We start from the raw sequence: 16,670 nt of genomic DNA on the forward strand, positions 1-16,670 counted from the left end.
CAGACTATGACCGGACAAACCGGGTCCCGGGTGCTTCCCGGCGCTCCAAGTCACTCTCAACCTTCTCAGACAGCACCCGAGGCTCTGCGGCGCTGCCCCCCACCCCGGCCTGGGACAGAGAAGGGACGGGAACCGTACCTTCCGCAGGCGTCCCTCCGACCCCTCCATCTCCTCCCCCCACGCCCGGCACCCCTGGCGGTTCCAGCACAAACCTAGCGATGCAGTCCGGGGTCCAGCGGGGCGCGGGCGCGGCTCGAGGGCGGTGAGACCGCCGAGATCTCACCAGGAACCCCGGGGAGTGGTTACCACAGATTCTTACAGGGTCCTAGGACGGCTGCCTTGCTTGGACTCCTGGCCTGGTCTGCGGGCTTTGACGGATCCTCTTGGTCTTAGAGCCCAGATCCGATGGTGTGGAGAGGATTTGGGGGGCGCCTCCCCGGTCTCCCTGCACCCTCTCCGTCTTCCGCCCTCTCTCCAGCCTCAGCAGACCTGTAGAAGCAGACTTGCCCTTTTGGCCGTCCACGTGGCCGCACTAGCCGAGCCCTCCCCACGGACCGAACATCTCCCCCACCTGAGCCGTGCGAGCTGGAGCCGCCTCGCCTTGCGCGCCCCCGTCCTCTCGGAGCACCTCGGCGGGTCCCCCGCGCGCCGGCCTCTATCCCGCCCAGCTCCGCCCCGCCCCGCCTTGGAACCGGGACGCGTCGTCCCCCCTTCACCCCCAGCCCCGCCCGCTCCTGCGCAGAGCTGGAGAAGGAGCCGGACCGGAGCGCGAGTCTCGGTGCAGCTGCGGGCCAGGCGGGAGCCAGTCCGCCGTCGGGCCTCGAGGGACGCCGCGGCCGCAGGTCAGATCCGCCGGCCCGCGGGCCTGGGCGCTCCGGGGGAGTGAGCTCCATGGGCATGGCTGCGGTGGAGTGTGCCCCAGCTCCGCCACGTTTTTGAGAAAAGGGGGAATCTAGCTCTGGCCTCCCACCAGCCTCGGTTCTTAGCCTGAGGCTAAAATGGGTCCTGTTCGGGCCTATCCTCCGCCCCACTTAGCTTTTGGGAGGCTGGATTCTTCGGGAACTGGGAATGTTGGGTGGCCTAGTTTGCTTGGACCTAGGGGATCTCTCTGGAGCTCCTCCTGGCACCAGCACATCATGCCAGGGAGGGAACTTGGGGCTTTTAGACTCCAGGCTTTCCCTTTCTACCCTTCCTCGGGACCAAGCTGGAATCCTTATGGCCCTGACTCGTCTTTCCCTCACCCCAGGGTCACCACTCTAGAACTTCAGGCTAGAAAAGCAGTCATGTGAGGCAAAAACCAGGCAGGCCTGAGTTCCCTCCCTGCTTCTGCCACTGCCTGTCATGAGGTTGTGCCTTCTTTTCAAGGTTGTTGGGAAGTTACTGGACCAATGTTGCTGTATAAATTGTTGTGGCTACTCACCCACTAGGAGTGGTTATGAAGCATGCCCACCTTCCCCTCCAGGTTGCCCCCACAGCCTGGCCTGAAAGCTCACTGCATGCTTTTATGGGTTGAGTAGAATATTGGTGTCTTGGGCCAAGGATCCTGAAGACGTGCTGGTAGGGGGGAAAGGGCAGGATATCCTAGATCAGGGAGAGACCACTGTGGCCACTCAGCATGTCCCGCCTTAGGGCTTCCACCATCCAGAGCCCTGCTCTTTGCACATTCTCAAAGGCCAGCATCTGGACAGTCTCTGGGTTGGAGTGGGTGGAATACTGAGCTTTTGAGTTATGACAGGGCCTAGGTTTTTTCATTTGTTTAATGGGAGATGGCGATTGCGGATGAGGTCACCCTCCGGGTTCCTTCCTCTGTGACTAGACAACCTGTCCAGTGGCCCTGAGGGTTTGGCTAGAGATGATGCTTTCCCTGAGTTCCCACATTCCTCCACTAGATCGTTCCCCAGCCCCACCCCACCCCCGATCTCCGTGTTGCCTTTAGGAGGTCTTCACTGGCCTTAGGCACTCCCTGTGCCACTCAGGAGTCCCAGCCTGAGTCCCCTGCTGCCTCTGTTTCCCTGTTGTCCCTCGGTGATTTGTTGGCCTGGGGAGAGCAGGAAGCCAGCATGAAACACATGAGCACCTGGTGCTGCATCCTTTCTGAGTCCGCCCAGAGGAGCCGAGCTCCAGCCCACTCTCTGTAGATCACATTTACATAACACCTGTCACTTTTCTTGCTTTGAATTCAACCTCGTTCTCACATTTGATTCTGGCAACCATGCTAGGAGGTAGGCAGTTCAGGTATGTTTACTCCCATAGCTGCCTAAGATCACACTAGTGGACTGGCAGCAGCACAGTATCCTGGCCTCAGCCCGCTGTCTTGGCCCCCAGCCCGGTGTCCAAGGAACACCCACTGCAGGAAGCCGGGCCAAAGCAAGGTTTTCCCATTGATCTTAGAAAGTAAAGTTCAGGAAGGCAGGGATTTCTGTCTGCTTTGTTCATCACTTAATCTCCAATGCCTCGGTCAGTGCCTGCTACTTAGTGGGTGCTCATCAAGTGTTTGTTGAATGAATGAAAGATTCTTGGGAGAGAGTGAGTCTCTTGCTCTTTGCCACTCACTGTGGTCTTGGCCCAGCCCCAGGCCTTGATTCACAGGGGCCTGCAGAGTCCCTGGCCTGACTCTCCTGAACTGCTGGGGCTCATTCTCTCTGTCCTCTGTCTTTTTCTAGGGTTTCCATTTTAGGGTGTTCTAACATCTGAGCCCTATTATCATTGTCATCATGGGCTTCCACCTGGCTCTGGCATGGACACTGCTGGTTGGGCCATGGATGCCCATGGGTGAGTAGAGATTGGAGGAGAAGCGTGGCTAGGAGCAGAGGAACCCAGATCCTATGGGCTCCCCCAAGGACAGAAGCTGTATCATATTCACCTCTGTATTTCCAGGCCCTAGCTAACATAGTACCTTGCCCATGGTAGGTGCTCATTTCAAGCTTGTTGACTAGATGGATGGATAATGGAATGAAAAAATTCCTCAAATACACAGAGTTAGGGAGCCTTCAACTGCTGTGTCAGCATTTCCTATTTCATTCTTGACTGTCTGCAGGCCCTGTCTCTCTCTCTTCATAAAGGAAGGACCCCTGACCGGAAATAGGAAAAGATTGATTAGACACCCAAGACAATAAAGGATCTTGGGGTCAGATTGGACCCAAAGCTGAAGGGAAGTCACCAATGTTCTAAAACAATCTGATAAAAAAAAAAAAAACAACCGATATGATCCATAAGAGTTTAATCTGCTTACCTTGAGCTTTGGACAATCCCTTACTAGAATCTGAGGCCATCCTCTGTAGTCTGGGTTGCTGAGGAGGGAAGTGGGTTTAAGGTGCCACAAGTTAGGTTAAAAGGAGCAAGTTCCTGATCACCAGAGGTGGGAGATGCAAGAATGGGGAGCAGAGGAACCTGTGGCATGATCTGTCCTGGCGGAGGTGATAGCATGGTGACACAGCCCTGCAGCTTCTCCCTTGCCAGAGCTGCTCACATTCCCATTCCTTCCAGGCCTCTCCTTGCCTTGGCCTCAGGTTTTCTTCTTCTCCCTATCTCTTGCCTCTTATTCCCAAGACGCATTCTTCCCCACACCCTCCCCAAGAGGCTGCCTCGTTCTGCTACCAGTTCATCTTATTTTAGAGATCACAAATATGTGGCTGCCCTAGTTCCTGCCCCAGGTCCTGGATCCTTAGTGGGGTTCTTTGCTCAAACATCAGGGCCTGAGTCATTTTCTGTCTCCGACCCCCTAGTGAGTGTGTGTGTGTGCATGTGTGCACGCATGCACACAGGTGTGGGGCAGGAGGGTAGCTCTGAGATCCTGGCCTTGGTCTGAGTGGAGAGATAATTAGAGGAATGGGTCTCTCTCCGGCTAATGAGAGGCCTTTTCTTTGCTGTCTTCTCTGAAGTTAGCAGAGAGGGAGCCTTAGCCCTGTAGCCTCCTGGTTTGGGGAAAGGAATCTGGCTGGTCATCTAATCTATTGACCTGCTCCACTTCTGATTCTGGACCCTTCCCTCTGCCCCCACTGCCTGAGCTCTTCCCTCACCAACTGAGTGCTCCCTCCCAGACCCTAGTTTTTGGAGAGTATAATAGAATCAAGCAGAGGAATTATATGGGGACATGATGCCCCAAAAGAGGAGGGGGCAGGGTTATCCACATGACCACTCAGTCCCTGACTCCACCCAAGAAACTGATACAAAGGCCAGAGTAGCAACAGGCCCCAAAGCCACAGCCCACACCCTTGCCCTGGGCTCTGTTCAGCAGGAGAGGACCAAGCCCCTCTCCACACTGGCCCTGCCCAGGGAGGGGACACAGAATGACATGTCCTTCCCTAGGTGGAAGAGTGGCTGGCTCTTGGGGTGTGGCCAGCTTTTGCTCTGTATGTTTTCTTAGGGCTGGGAATGGTTTCTGTCTTGCCATGTCCCCCAGGCAGCCGAGGCGTGAGGGCAAGAGAAGGCTCCTGCACCCTCTTCCCCATTGCCACTGTTCTCCTCAGCCTCCTCTTCCTCTCTGAGGCCACTGTCAGCACACTCTGCACCTGGCTATACTACTTTAATGCTCTCTGCCATGTTTCCCCCACTGAGCAGCTTCAAGATTGGGCTTGAGTTCAAACATCATCACTTTGCTCTGGGTTATCTCTCTTGCACCCTACCTCCCACACTGTGCTGGGTGTCCACTTTCTGCTGCTCCAAGTGCCAGGCCCACAGGACCCATATCCTGCAGGCCTGCCCGTCCTCTCATGCAGACTTGCCCAGCTGCCCCTTCTCTCTGTTCTCACACAGGAGCTCAGAACCCCATTTCGTGGGAGGTGCAGCGATTTGATGGGTGGTACAACAACCTCATGGAACACAGATGGGGCAGCAAAGGTAGGTGAGAGCCAAGTGGAGACAGAGCCCCAGGGTCAGGGTGGTACCTACCACTAAGGGGCAAGGGCTGGCAAGTACCAGCAAAGGCTCGTCCATTCCTAAGGTTTTGGGATCTGTGGTATGGAGGGAAGGTTGGGAGAGAGGGGGTCAGGGACCCCCCTGAGGATTCATCCTTGTCCCTACCCCTCCTACCCCAGGCTCTCGGCTGCAGCGCCTGGTCCCAGCCAGCTATGCAGATGGCGTGTACCAGCCCTTGAGAGAACCCCACCTGCCCAACCCCCGAGACCTTAGCAACACTGCCATGAGGGGCCCTGCAGGGCAGGCGTCCCTGCGAAACCGCACAGTGCTGGGGGTCTTCTTCGGTGAGGGCCTCAGCCTCTGGGGGAGGGAGGCCAGTGGGGTCAGCTGGACGCCTCTATGTCTAAGGGGGGAGTCAGGGAGAGGAAGAGGGAGAGGAGTGATGGAGGGACTGAGAGATGGGGGTGAGAGATGGAGGGGGAGGTGATGGGGTGGGGTAGGGGTGGGGGTGGAGAGAAAAAGTCTGGTTGAGAGAGGCATAAATCTGCCCCACGTTGAGCTGTTGATGGGAGTGGGGGTAGAGGCAGGAGCATGAAAATAATCTGGTAGGAACTCTTGGTGAGACCCTGTTCTCACTCTTTGCCCCTGTGCCTCCTAGGATAGGCTCAGGGCAAGATTCTGATTCTGGTAAGAGGGCTGGGGGAGGGGTGCGTGTGTCAAAATAGGGGTGCTAGGGTGCCCTGACCCAGTGACTGTGGGTTGTTGGCTCACAGCAGGAATGGCTGGCTCCTGCTGGCCACCCAGGAGGAGCCCACACTTGCTTCCCAGTGTCCAACGGTCCACTGAGGCTGGCAGGCCCTCTGGGCAGGCTGCTCCCAGCTGCATGTTGGAACCGGTGCTGCCAGCCCGATTGCCTAGACACATTCACCTGGAGCCTCCCAGTTACCACGGAGAAGGCCAAACTGGCAATGAAAACAGTTTGGACCAGGGTGTAACAGAGGATTGAGAAGGGGTGGGGGAGGTCAAGGCTTGGACTTGCCCATAATGGCTGCTGAGTCTTTTGAAACTTCAAGGGGTTGGGGCGGGGGAGGACTCGATAGCTGGTGCAGACAGGAGAGTGGCGCTCAGCTGGTCCTAACATGCCCTCCCCCGCTGCCTGCAGGCTACCACGTGCTCTCCGACCTGGTGAGTGTGGAGAGACCCGGCTGCCCCGCCGAGTTCCTCAACATCCACATCCCGCCCGGAGACCCCGTGTTCGACCCCGACTGGAGCGGGGACGTGGTGCTGCCGTTCCAGAGGAGCCGCTGGGACCCCAAGACCGGACTGAGCCCCAACAACCCCCGGGACCTGGTGAGACGAGGCAGGAGGCGGGGCGGGGCGCTGCGCTCGGGACCTGGCAGGGCCGGGTGGGGAGAGGCTCCCACCCCCGCTCCCACCCCCACACCCACCTACACACGCCTGGCCCTGGCCCTCCCTTACCCGCCTCAGCTGCCCGACCCCGGCTTACCCTCCCCGTGTCCCCGCAGACCAACGAGGTGACGGGCTGGCTGGACGGCAGCGCCATCTATGGCTCCTCTCACTCCTGGAGCGACGAGCTACGGAGCTTCTCCGGGGGGCAGCTGGCGTCGGGACCCGACCCCGCCTTCCCCCGGGACTCGCAGGAGCCCCTGCTCATGTGGACCGCGCCCGACCCCGCCACCGGACAGCGCGGGCCCCAGGGGCTGTACGGTGAGGCCGCGGGGCCGGGCAGGGGCGCGGCGCGGGAGGAGCGGGCAGGGCGCGCCCAGGGCTCGTTGGAGGGCTGGCTGGGGGTCTGCGGGGTTGGGCTCCCCTTGGTCACACCGCCGCGCCTCTCCTCCCGTGCGTCCCCGCGTCGCACACAGCTTTCGGGGCGGAGCGAGGGAACCGCGACCCCTTCCTGCAGGCGCTGGGCCTGCTCTGGTTCCGCTACCACAACCTGTGCGCGCAGAGGCTGGCCCGCCAGCACCCGAGCTGGGGGGACGAGGAGCTGTTCCAGCACGCGCGCAAGAGGGTCATCGCCACCTACCAGGTCAGCCCCTCCCCCACGTCCTGGTCCGGGGAGACTCCGCTCCCTCGCAGAGCCCTCCGTCCTTGGACAACTGCCACCCAGAAACGTCCTTCTCCAGCAGGACACCCCTCCCTAGAAAGCTAACGTCTAGGAATAGGCCCTGAAAAGGATCAGGACGCAAAGCGCTACTTATACACCAGATTTTGCTTGTGATTATTATTTAGCTGCCCCCCGCCCCAATCCCCTGTTCCTTGTGGGGGACAGGCCTTCTCGCCTCTCCTGTTTGATTGGCCTCCCTCACGACTGCCGCTGCCTGGTCCTCATCTCTCGCTTAAGCCTTCCTTGGGCTCAGATTCCTCCCAGCCCGGCAGCTCCAGCGCTGGCCTCTCCTTTCCCCTCTCTCTGACCCTCAGAACATCGCCCTGTATGAGTGGTTGCCCAGCTTCCTGCGGAAAATGCCCCCGGAGTATGCAGGTGAAGGGATGGAGAGGGAGGATGGGAGAGCTTGCAGGAGTTTTTGTGGAGGAGGGTGGAGTGGCGATCGGTCGGGAGGATGTTGAGTGGTTTAAGAGCTAAATTTTACTGTCTTCTCTCTTCTCCCCTTCCCCCAGGATACCGGCCATTTCTGGACCCCAGCATCTCTCCGGAGTTCCTGGCGGCCTCTGAGCAGTTCTTCTCCACCATGGTGCCCCCTGGCGTCTACATGAGGTGAAGGAGGGGCTCAAATGTGTGTTGGAAGGGATGGGAGTGTCAACTGAGAAATATCTGTCCTCAGGAGCCCTCAAGACAATTATCAGTCTGAAGTGTGCCCATTCCCCCAGGGAACAGTGAATATAGAGGGGAAGAAGGACAAAGTGTTTAAAAAGATACATCATTATGTTTTTTAAGCACTTTTATGTCAGTTTTCCTGCAGCTGGTGTAGATATTAATCCCCCAATTAAAGACCGGCTAATTGAGGCTCAGAAGGTGAGTCACAAAGCTGGTTGGTCTGAACCTCAGCTCTTTTTTTTTTTTTTTTAAATGAGTATCCTTTTTTTTTTGTTAACTTTATTTATTTATTTTTCCCCCCAAAGCCGCAGTAGATAGTTGTACGTCATAGTTCCACAGCCTTCTAGTTGCTGTATGTGGGCCGTGGCCTCAGCATGGCCGGAGAAGCGGTGTGTGGGTGCGCTCCCGGGATCCGTACCCGGGCCGCCAGCAGCGGAGTGCGCGCACTTAACCGCTAAGCCATGGAGCTGGCCCTGAACCTCAGGTCTTGACACTACACTGGGGTCATTTTTAGCACAGAACTGAGCCTTTGGAGAGAATTATAATAAAAATATGTAAGAGCTCAAGAAAAATATTGGTTCCAAAGTAATGAAAAGGGAACTTGAAACTAAAAATATATATATTCAAGTGTATATGAAACAAAGCATGTCAGTTTATTTTTTTACAATGGCATTATAGTTTAAAACAATTCATGGGTTAGATTTTTTTACTCTGAAACAATTTCTGGATATGCCTGATGATGGCCAAGAAATCATAGCAATTGAGTTACCCGTAGACAAGTAATTTTAAAAGAACAATTAAAAATCGTTTTAAATGTTTTAATATATATATATAGTATATACACATAGAGAGAGAGCAAGCACGAGCACACACGAGTGCTATGGGTGCATTTTTAGATGTTTGGTCTGATGTGGGAAGAGGGACCTTTCAAAAATCGGATTTTTCAGGGGCCTGCCCGGTGGCGCAAGTGGTTAAGTGCGCGCACTCTGCTGTAGGGACCCAGGATTGGCTGGTTGGGATCCCAGGCAGGCACGGACTCACCGCTCGTCAAGCCATGCTGTGGTGGGCGTCCCACATAAAGTGGAGAAAGATGGGTATGGATGTTAGCCCAGGGCCAGTCTTCCTCAGCGAAAAGAGGAGGATTGGCAGATGTTGGCTCAGGGCCAATCTTCCTCACAAAAATCGGATTGTTCAGCACCTACCCTGACCACACACCACATCACTGACCTCTGGCTACAGTCTTGGAGACCAGAGCCCACCAGAGCCTGACATTTGGACCCCATGGCCTCAGTCCCCATTCCCTTGCTCCTTGCATTTCAGAAATGCCAGCTGCCACTTCCAGGGGGTCATCAGTAGGAACTCCAGTGTCTCCAGAGCTCTCCGGGTCTGCAACAGCTACTGGAGCAGAGAGGTCAGGGCGGGTGGCACATATGTGGGTGGCTATGTGGGTGGGTATATGTGTGTGAGTTGTGTGTGTGTGTGTCTGAGGGTGTGTGGTGAAGGTGGGCAGTAGGGCCGAGGCAGCCAGCTGGAATGTGCTGGGGTGGAGGAGGCAACCTGGGGGACCTCAGTCATTTCCTCTACCCGTGTCTGAGATGACCAGGTAGTTGTACGTGGTTAAAAGTCAGTCCTCTACCCCCACCTCAGAGCTTTGTGAGAGACAGTGGGGCCTGTGCAGGTGTGGCTCTTCATTCACTGCTTCCTCCTAGATTTTTCTTCTCTCTTGACAGCTCTGGGTCCCATATAGGCGCTGGAGTACTCCAACCATCCCAGCCCCCAAGGAAACTTCCCAGTTAGACACACCCAGGGCAGTGTGTGAATGTGTATGTGCATGCTGTGTGAGGAAGAGGGAGGGATTCTGAGAGAGTACTAGGGATAGTCCATTCAAACCAGGCCAGTGTGCGTGAAGAGCACTGACCATTAATTTAAAGCAAAATCAGATACTTTGTGTAGAGTATTCATAAGAGGGGAAGGGAGGTGGGAGGAAAAGAGAAGAGGATGGCATAGGATCAGAGTCACGGAGCTGAGTTGAAAGAGACCTCAGTGTCCTCCTAATCCCTTTTTATTATTTATTTTGTTTTATTAATCCCTAATGTTCTTTTTATTAAGGGGAGGATATTGAGTTCAGAGAGGTCCTGTGACTTGCCCACGGTCACACAGCTGGCTAGTGACAGAGCAAAGACCAAGACCTAGATCCAGTGACTTTGTCAACCCTACTATCAGGTCTCCTAAAATAGAAAGTTTTAGATCCCTTATGCTTGTGGAGCCCTGTCTCCCAGCAGCATGGGCTTTGGATGGGGCCATCACTCTCCCTGAGTGGAGCATCAACCTGTGGAGGAGGAATGGCCCACCAGTTTGGAAGCAAACAGCAGGACTGAGTGGGCCTGGGACGTGTACTATGGGGAGGAAGGAGTCTGGCTGCCCAACCTCTGGACCCGTTAGCCACACCCCTCTCCTCTCCCCACCCCCAAAGCACCCAAACCTACGAAGAGCTGAAGATGTGGACGCGCTGCTGCAGGGTATGGCCTCCCAGATCGCTGAGCGAGAGGACCATGTGGTGGTGGAGGACGTGCGAGGTGAGGCGGAGACTGTCCCTTTGGGCTGTGCACCCCCTGTCCCCCAGAGGAGGTTCAGCTGGAGCTCCAGAGCCAGGCAGGGAGGGGTGCCCAGGGCTGGGAACCTGCAGTCTTTCCCTGCTAAGAGAGCTTTTGAGCTGCTGACCATAGCTCCCTCTATATGGCTCAGGTTCCCCTGGGGCTGGCTGGAGCCTGGGGCGTGGGCTAGAGGAGCAATGGTGGCCCTGAGCTCCCTCAGACTCTCTGATATCTCATCCACAGATTTCTGGCCCGGGCCACTGAAGTTTTCCCGCACAGACCACCTGGCGAGTTGCCTGCAGCGGGGCCGGGATCTGGGCCTGCCTTCTTACACCAAGGCCAGGGCAGCACTGGGCCTGCCTCCCATTACCACATGGCAGGACGTTAACCCTGCACTTTCCCAGAGTAACAGCACTGTGAGGAGGGGTCAAGACCCAGGGGGCCGGGTGGGAGGGCCTAGAGACGTGGAAGATGAGCAGCAAGGCACAGGCACTAGAGATAGGCACCTAGAGAGAGGGGCAGGGCTCACTCAGGTCACTTTCCCAGGCATCACACACCAGGATGGAGGATACCAGACCAGCAGGATTCAGCTGACTGTGAAGATCCAGCAAATATTCATTGAGCATCTGTTGCATACCAGGCACTTAATGGGCATTATCTCATTTACTCTTCCCAACAACCCCCTGAGTAGATATAGAAGGTCCTCGACTCAGGAACAAGCTGTAGTTTCGTGCACTGATATTCAAGCTGCCTTTGGGGAGTCAGCTGTCACCCTCTGAGCTATTACCCGGGCGTGGGGCATTGCCTGCCAGTCAGCAGACCAGTCTTGGCTGTCTTACCATCTTGGCACAGCAGTGTGATTACAATTGTGTGCCTATTTTATTGCTTTCGCCCTTACCATTTTATAAATTTGTTGGAAAGTGGAGAATTGAAAGGCCAATAAAGAAGTGATAAGAGCATGGGGCTCATATACTTTATAAAATCAACATAAACATAGGAATTACCAGGCATCCAAAAGCAGCAAATCTTTAGTTTCAACTGGGTCTCATTGGAATTAAGCTGGTCAAGTGCTTATGTGTTTACATTGTGGAGAAAAGAACTAACTTAAAGGTCAAGTAGAAAATGCTGCTCATATATTGTTGAAGACTCTCTCTAAAAGGGAACGTTTATGCAGGGATTTGATTTTTAAAAACTTTTTTTAGCTCTAAAGAATAGAAACCTGGGGCCAGCCCCGTGGTGTAGCAGTTAAGTGCGCGCGCTCTGCTGCTGGCGGCCCGGGTTCGGATCCCAGGTGCGCACCGATGCACCGCTTGTCGGGCCATGCTGTGCAGGCGTCCCACATAAAGTGGAGGAAGATGGGCACGGATGTTAGCTCAGGGCCAATCTTCCTCAGCAAAAAAAAAAAAAAAGAAAGAAAGAAAGAAAAGGTTTCTTTTTTGTGTGTGTGTGAGGAAGATCAGCCCTGAGCTAACATCCATGCTAATCCTCCTCTTTTTGCTGATGAAGACCGGCCCTGAGCTAACATCTATTGCCAATCCTTCTCCTTTTTTTTTTTTTTTTCCCCAAAGCCCCAGTAGATAGTTGTATGTCATAGTTGCACATCCTTCTGGTTGCTGTATGTGGGACACGGCCTCAGCATGGCCGGAGACGCGGTGCGTCGGTGCGTGCCCGGGATCCAAACCTGGGCCACCAATAGCAGAGCATGCGCACTTAACCGCTAAGCCACAGGGCGGCCCAAAAAGAAACCTTTTCTAACACATCATTCTACCATTCGACTTTTGCACTGATTTTGACCCTTCAACTTTCATACATTTTCAAGAGCAAGTTACAGTTAGGGAGCTGGCAGCCTATTGTATTCCAACTTTATAAAAGAGGCAGGTGAATCTGTGAGAGAGTCCCCATAAAGGAGTTAACTTATGTAAAGCACTCAGAGCAGTGCCTGGGGCAGAATAAGTGAGTTACTGTCACTGTCATTTATTATTATCCCTGGGACTGATCCCTGGGGACCACCTCTTTGCCTAAGGGTGGGCACTGGCTCCTTGCACTCACTCCTGTCCCTTCTTGGCCCAGGTGCTGGAGGCCACAGCTGCCTTGTACAACCAGGACCTGTCCCGGCTGGAGCTGCTCCCTGGGGGGCTCCTGGAGAGCCACGGGGACCCCGGGCCCCTCTTCAGCACCATTGTTCTCGACCAATTTGTGCGGCTGCGGGATGGTGACCGTTACTGGTTTGAGAACACCAGGAATGGGTAAGGCCTGCCTGGGCCCCCACCTCAGACTCTGCCTCAGCCTGGGCTCCGGACTCTCTGCCTGTGAACAGCCCCCAGGCGACCTTGATTCTCAGCTGGCTCCACCCTCTACCCAGCCCTTCTGGGTCTCTTTTCTCATCTGGGTCCCTGGATCCGGGGGCCAGTATTTCTCTCTCATGGCAACAGCTCCCTACCTCTGCCACCCCCAGGCTGTTCTCTGAGGAAGAGATCACAGAGATCAGAAACACTTCCCTACGGGATGTTCTAGTGGCCGTCACCAACGTGGACCCCAGTGCCCTGCAGCCCAGCGTCTTTTTCTGGCATGATGGTGCGTGGCCAGGGGGTGCTTGGAGGGGTTTGGCCTCATCCCTTCTTAGCTGTGGGCTTGGTTCAGTGCAGCTGGATGGTAGACTCCAAGCAGGGAGGGAGCTATGGCTGTGCCCTTGGGAACTTTGGTTCTGGGCACCAAGGTGGCCACATACACCTGTGTAGGTTCCCCTCTGCAAAACTCCAAGAGTGGAGACTGAGTGAGGGCAGGACTGAGTGAGACTCAGAGAGACCTGGTGAGGAGGCGCACATTCGGCTGGGATGGGGCTGGGGGTGGGAGTGGGGGTGTACATATATGCATGTGAGGGAGAGACAGAGGTTGAGGTTCATTTTTGACTCCACTTGTTACCCAAGTAGGCAAACGCCACATTCTTGGTACAATGGGGCAGGGGTAAGCAGACCCCCCCCCATCTAATACCCAGAGCCACCCCCTACTTCTGCCACCCTAACCTCCTCAGTGATCCTGTGCCAGAGTCTGTGGCCCAGCACCCCGCAGGACTCTAGCTTCCTCTGCCTCCCCAGGAGACCCCTGCCCGCAGCCCAGACAGCTCAGCACTGAGGGCCTGCCAGCCTGTGCTCCTCCCGTCATGAGGGACTATTTTGAAGGCAGTGGATTTGGCTTCGGCCTCACCATTGGGACCCTCTGCTGCTTCCCCCTGGGTAAAAGTGATGGGCAGGGTGGGGTTGGGTGAGAGGTGTAAGCTAGGGGAGGGGGTTTGGGGTGGTTCCATGTATGACAACCAGCCATGCAGAGTACTGTTCCTCTGGGCAGATGAAGAAAACATCAGAGCAGGGGGGGACATGAGAAGTGTCTGACCTGTAGATAAGTCAGCTCCAGGGGGAATTGCCTCCCTGTTCTTCTGGGGGTCCCCCCCACCCCGCCCAGGGCTCAGATTGATCAGGAGCCATGGGAGTGCACAATCCACAGCTATCTGTAGGAGCCTAGGGCTGGGGAACTGTCAGAGGCAAATCCCTGCTTTTGAACCAGGGCTGGGAAGTAGTTGCTGGGGCAAAGGCTTGGGACTTAGTCTTTGGCATGGCTGTGTGGGAGTCGACCAGCAGCCTGGCAGAGTGGCTCCAGTCTGTGGCACAACAACTCTGGCCTTAGTCTCTGGCTGGGGAGGGACCTGAGTGATGGAAGCAGGAGAGGCTGCACAGTCATCTTAGATGCTACCCAAAGCTCTCCATGGGAGGCAAAGTGCTTCCCCCTAGGGAGCTTCACAGTTTGAGACAGTTGAATGGGCCAACCTAGGAGGTGGGGAACACAGGGGGTCTTGCCAAGGAAAAGAGTCTGGGAAGGGAGCCACTGATCTCCCCAGACCCCCACCTTCCTCTGAGCATCCTACTGCCTCTGCCCTCTCAGTGAGCCTGCTCAGTGCCTGGATTGTTGCCCAGCTCCGGAGGAGAAATTTTAAGAGGCTCCAGGGCCAGGGCCGCCAGAGCATCATGTCTGAGAAGCTCATGGAGGGCGCGGAAGGTAGGCCTGGGGCTGGCCAGGGTGGTGGTGGGGAGGACAGGACTCAGGGCTACAGCTCCCACCTCCACCTCAGCAGCAGAAGGAGAAGGCCTCCCTTTTCCAGGCCTTGAGGCAGGCCGGGACAGGGGGGCAGAGCCACAAGGGCATTAGTAAAAGTTGGACCTGGAGTCCCCCAACCTCCATAGTTCCTCTCAATGGTCCCAAAGAAAGGGGATGTGATAGACTCATGGAGGAGTCACAGGACCCTGCCTACATTTCCCAGGGTTACTATGACTCACAAATCCTGAGCAGTGCTGCTTTGTGGCATCCCACATTGGAATTTCAGGCAACAGAGAAGTAATTAATGAAGGTCTAGAGTCAGACTGAGGATTGGAATCTTGGTTCCACCACTTGAGCTATGGGACCTTAGGCAGATTTTTTTTTTTTTTTTGTGAGGAAGATCAGCCCTGAGCTAACATCTGCCAATCCTCCTCTTCTTGCTGAGGAAGACTGGCCCTGGGCTAACATCCGTGCCCATCTTCCTCCACTTTATATGGGATACTGCCACAGCATGGCTTGATAAGCGGTGAGTCGGTGCCGTCGGTGCGCGCCCGGGATCCGACCCGGTGAACCCCGGGCCACCGCAGTGGAGTGCACGCACTTAACTTCTTGCGCCACCAGGCCGGCCGCTTAGGCAGATTTTTAATCTCTCTAAACTTATTTTTTCTTATCTGTAAAATAGAAATAATAATAGTATTTACCTCATGGGTTTATGAAGATTTAATGAATTAATTCATGCAAAGCACTTGGGACAGTGTTGGGTGCATACTAAGCACTTAGGAAATGGTAGTTCTTCTTCTCCTGGGCTAGAGGCCCAGCAGGACTGTCGGGGTGGGGGATGACCCTCAGGACCCAAGAAGGGGCAAGGAGCTGGGGAAGCCTTGCTCTATCTAACTCCAGCCCTGAGCTGGCCTTCTTCCTCCAGATGTGCCTCCAGCAGGGTGGGCCATAAAGGGCCCCAGCTGACCCATCCCCGTCTCTCTCCAGCGTTGGAATGGCAGGGCCGCAAGGAGCCCTGCCGGCGTGTGCTCATGCACTTGCAGCCCGGGCAGATCCGTGTGGTGGACAGCAGGCTCTCTGTGCTCCGCACCATCCAGCTTCGGCCCCCGCAGCAGGTCAACCTCATCCTGTCCAGCAACCGCGGACGCCGCACCCTGTTGCTCAAGATCCCCAAGGAGTATGACCTGGTACGGCCCAGCTGGCCCCTGGCTCCTTGTCCATAGCCACAGCCAGGGAGGCAGCCAGGTGGAGGGGAAGGGGGGTTTCTGGCTGCTAGTCCCTGACTGTAGTAGCTGACAGAGAGAGAAACTTGAACACGTTTCTTCTGCTCTGAGCCTGCTGGATGACATGAGCTCCACAGTCCTTTCTTACTCTTGCAGACACAGTCTGGCACCTCCCTTTCTAAGGACACCCTGGCAGGTCCTAGCTGGGAGTCCTTGGAAGAAGCTGGGCCCTCTTTCCTGTCCCCTGAGTTCAAGATCTAATGAATTGCTAGAGATTTTGGAGAGGGGTTCAAGCAGAGGCTGATCTTCTGCTCTGACTCTGTCTGGCTCTCAATGCCCTCCATCCTCTGGCCTCCCTGCCTTCCCCTCCCTTCTCCAGTATGGAAGAGAGAGGGAAGGATGGCTTTGTACACGTGCCTTTGAATGCTACCTCTGCATCTGTAAGCAAGCCACTTAACCCCACTGAGCCCAGGAGATAACAGTATCTCTTTTGCAAAGGCACACTTTGCAGAGCTCCCCCAACAAAATTCTTGTAAAGCTCCTGGCCTTGACAAATGGTTGCTGTCCCCACTGCCACCTCCGTAGGTGCTGCTATTCAACCTGGAGGAAGAACGGCAGGCGCTGGTGGAAAACCTTCGGGGGGTTCTGAAGGAGAGTGGGCTGAGCTTCCAGGAGTGGGAGCTGCGGGAGCAGGAGCTGATGAAGGCAGCTGTGACACGGCAGCAGCGGAGCCACCTCCTAGAGACCTTTTTCAGGCACCTTTTCTCCCAGGTGCGTATGTTGGATCAGATCTGTCCTTGCATGTCTGCCTGTGGTGGTGACTCCAGGGAAAGTCAGAAGCCCTGAGTTCTCAGCTAAGAATCAGCTCTACTGCAATTTTGGCCAAGTGGCCTGACCTTTCTGTAAGGAGATGCTCCTGCCTCCATCCCAATCCTGCCCCCACCTGTGAGGCTCCACGGGGGCAATGCCCAGGAAGGGGTTAACTGCATGTCACTTATCTCTCTCAGGGCTGCCCAGACTTTCTACCCTCACTCATCTTATCCTGCCCAAAAGGCTGCAGAAACCTAGGGTGAGACAGGCATTGTGGGGCAGTGAGAGCCCCTCCTTGGG

The 16,670-nt window shown here is 55.6% G+C and overlaps 2 protein-coding genes across 12 annotated transcripts in view; one reads left to right on the forward strand and one right to left on the reverse strand.

Annotated features, from left to right (window-relative positions):
• The window catches only part of DUOXA1 (dual oxidase maturation factor 1), an 11,612-nt gene extending 11,132 nt beyond the window's left edge, over window positions 1-480 (reverse strand). The window contains exon 1 of one of the 2 annotated variants that reach the window (XM_087426750.1): window positions 320-480. The gene's annotated coding sequence lies outside the window, so the exon portion shown is untranslated. The other variant, XM_087426758.1, reaches the window with a different exon arrangement.
• A 275-nt stretch (window positions 481-755) lies between these two features.
• Window positions 756-16,670, forward strand: part of DUOX1 (dual oxidase 1) — a 33,032-nt gene continuing 17,117 nt past the window's right edge. For 6 of the 10 annotated variants that reach the window (XM_087426676.1, XM_087426669.1, XM_087426665.1 and 3 more), the window contains exons 1-18: window positions 756-842; window positions 2,664-2,772; window positions 4,756-4,839; window positions 5,037-5,201; window positions 6,020-6,207; window positions 6,384-6,585; window positions 6,741-6,907; window positions 7,300-7,360; window positions 7,498-7,594; window positions 8,975-9,065; window positions 10,128-10,230; window positions 10,492-10,664; window positions 12,319-12,494; window positions 12,704-12,822; window positions 13,344-13,481; window positions 14,185-14,298; window positions 15,325-15,524; window positions 16,146-16,331. In XM_087426676.1, the coding sequence (XP_087282802.1) occupies window positions 2,715-2,772; window positions 4,756-4,839; window positions 5,037-5,201; window positions 6,020-6,207; window positions 6,384-6,585; window positions 6,741-6,907; window positions 7,300-7,360; window positions 7,498-7,594; window positions 8,975-9,065; window positions 10,128-10,230; window positions 10,492-10,664; window positions 12,319-12,494; window positions 12,704-12,822; window positions 13,344-13,481; window positions 14,185-14,298; window positions 15,325-15,524; window positions 16,146-16,331 (2,322 nt within the window). In that variant the 5' untranslated portion in view covers window positions 756-842; window positions 2,664-2,714. Of the gene's footprint in view, window positions 843-2,663; window positions 2,773-4,755; window positions 4,840-5,036; window positions 5,202-6,019; window positions 6,208-6,383; window positions 6,586-6,740; window positions 6,908-7,299; window positions 7,361-7,497; window positions 7,595-8,974; window positions 9,066-10,127; window positions 10,231-10,491; window positions 10,665-12,318; window positions 12,495-12,703; window positions 12,823-13,343; window positions 13,482-14,184; window positions 14,299-15,324; window positions 15,525-16,145; window positions 16,332-16,670 lie in introns of those variants that run through there. The other 4 variants (XM_087426702.1, XM_087426703.1, XM_087426680.1 and 1 more) reach the window with 3 other exon arrangements.

Source organism: Ceratotherium simum, chromosome 3 (assembly GCF_057802395.1).
Source record: "Ceratotherium simum simum isolate JZ-2026a chromosome 3, ASM5780239v1, whole genome shotgun sequence".
In the NCBI taxonomy this organism is placed as follows: Eukaryota; Metazoa; Chordata; class Mammalia; order Perissodactyla; family Rhinocerotidae; genus Ceratotherium; species Ceratotherium simum.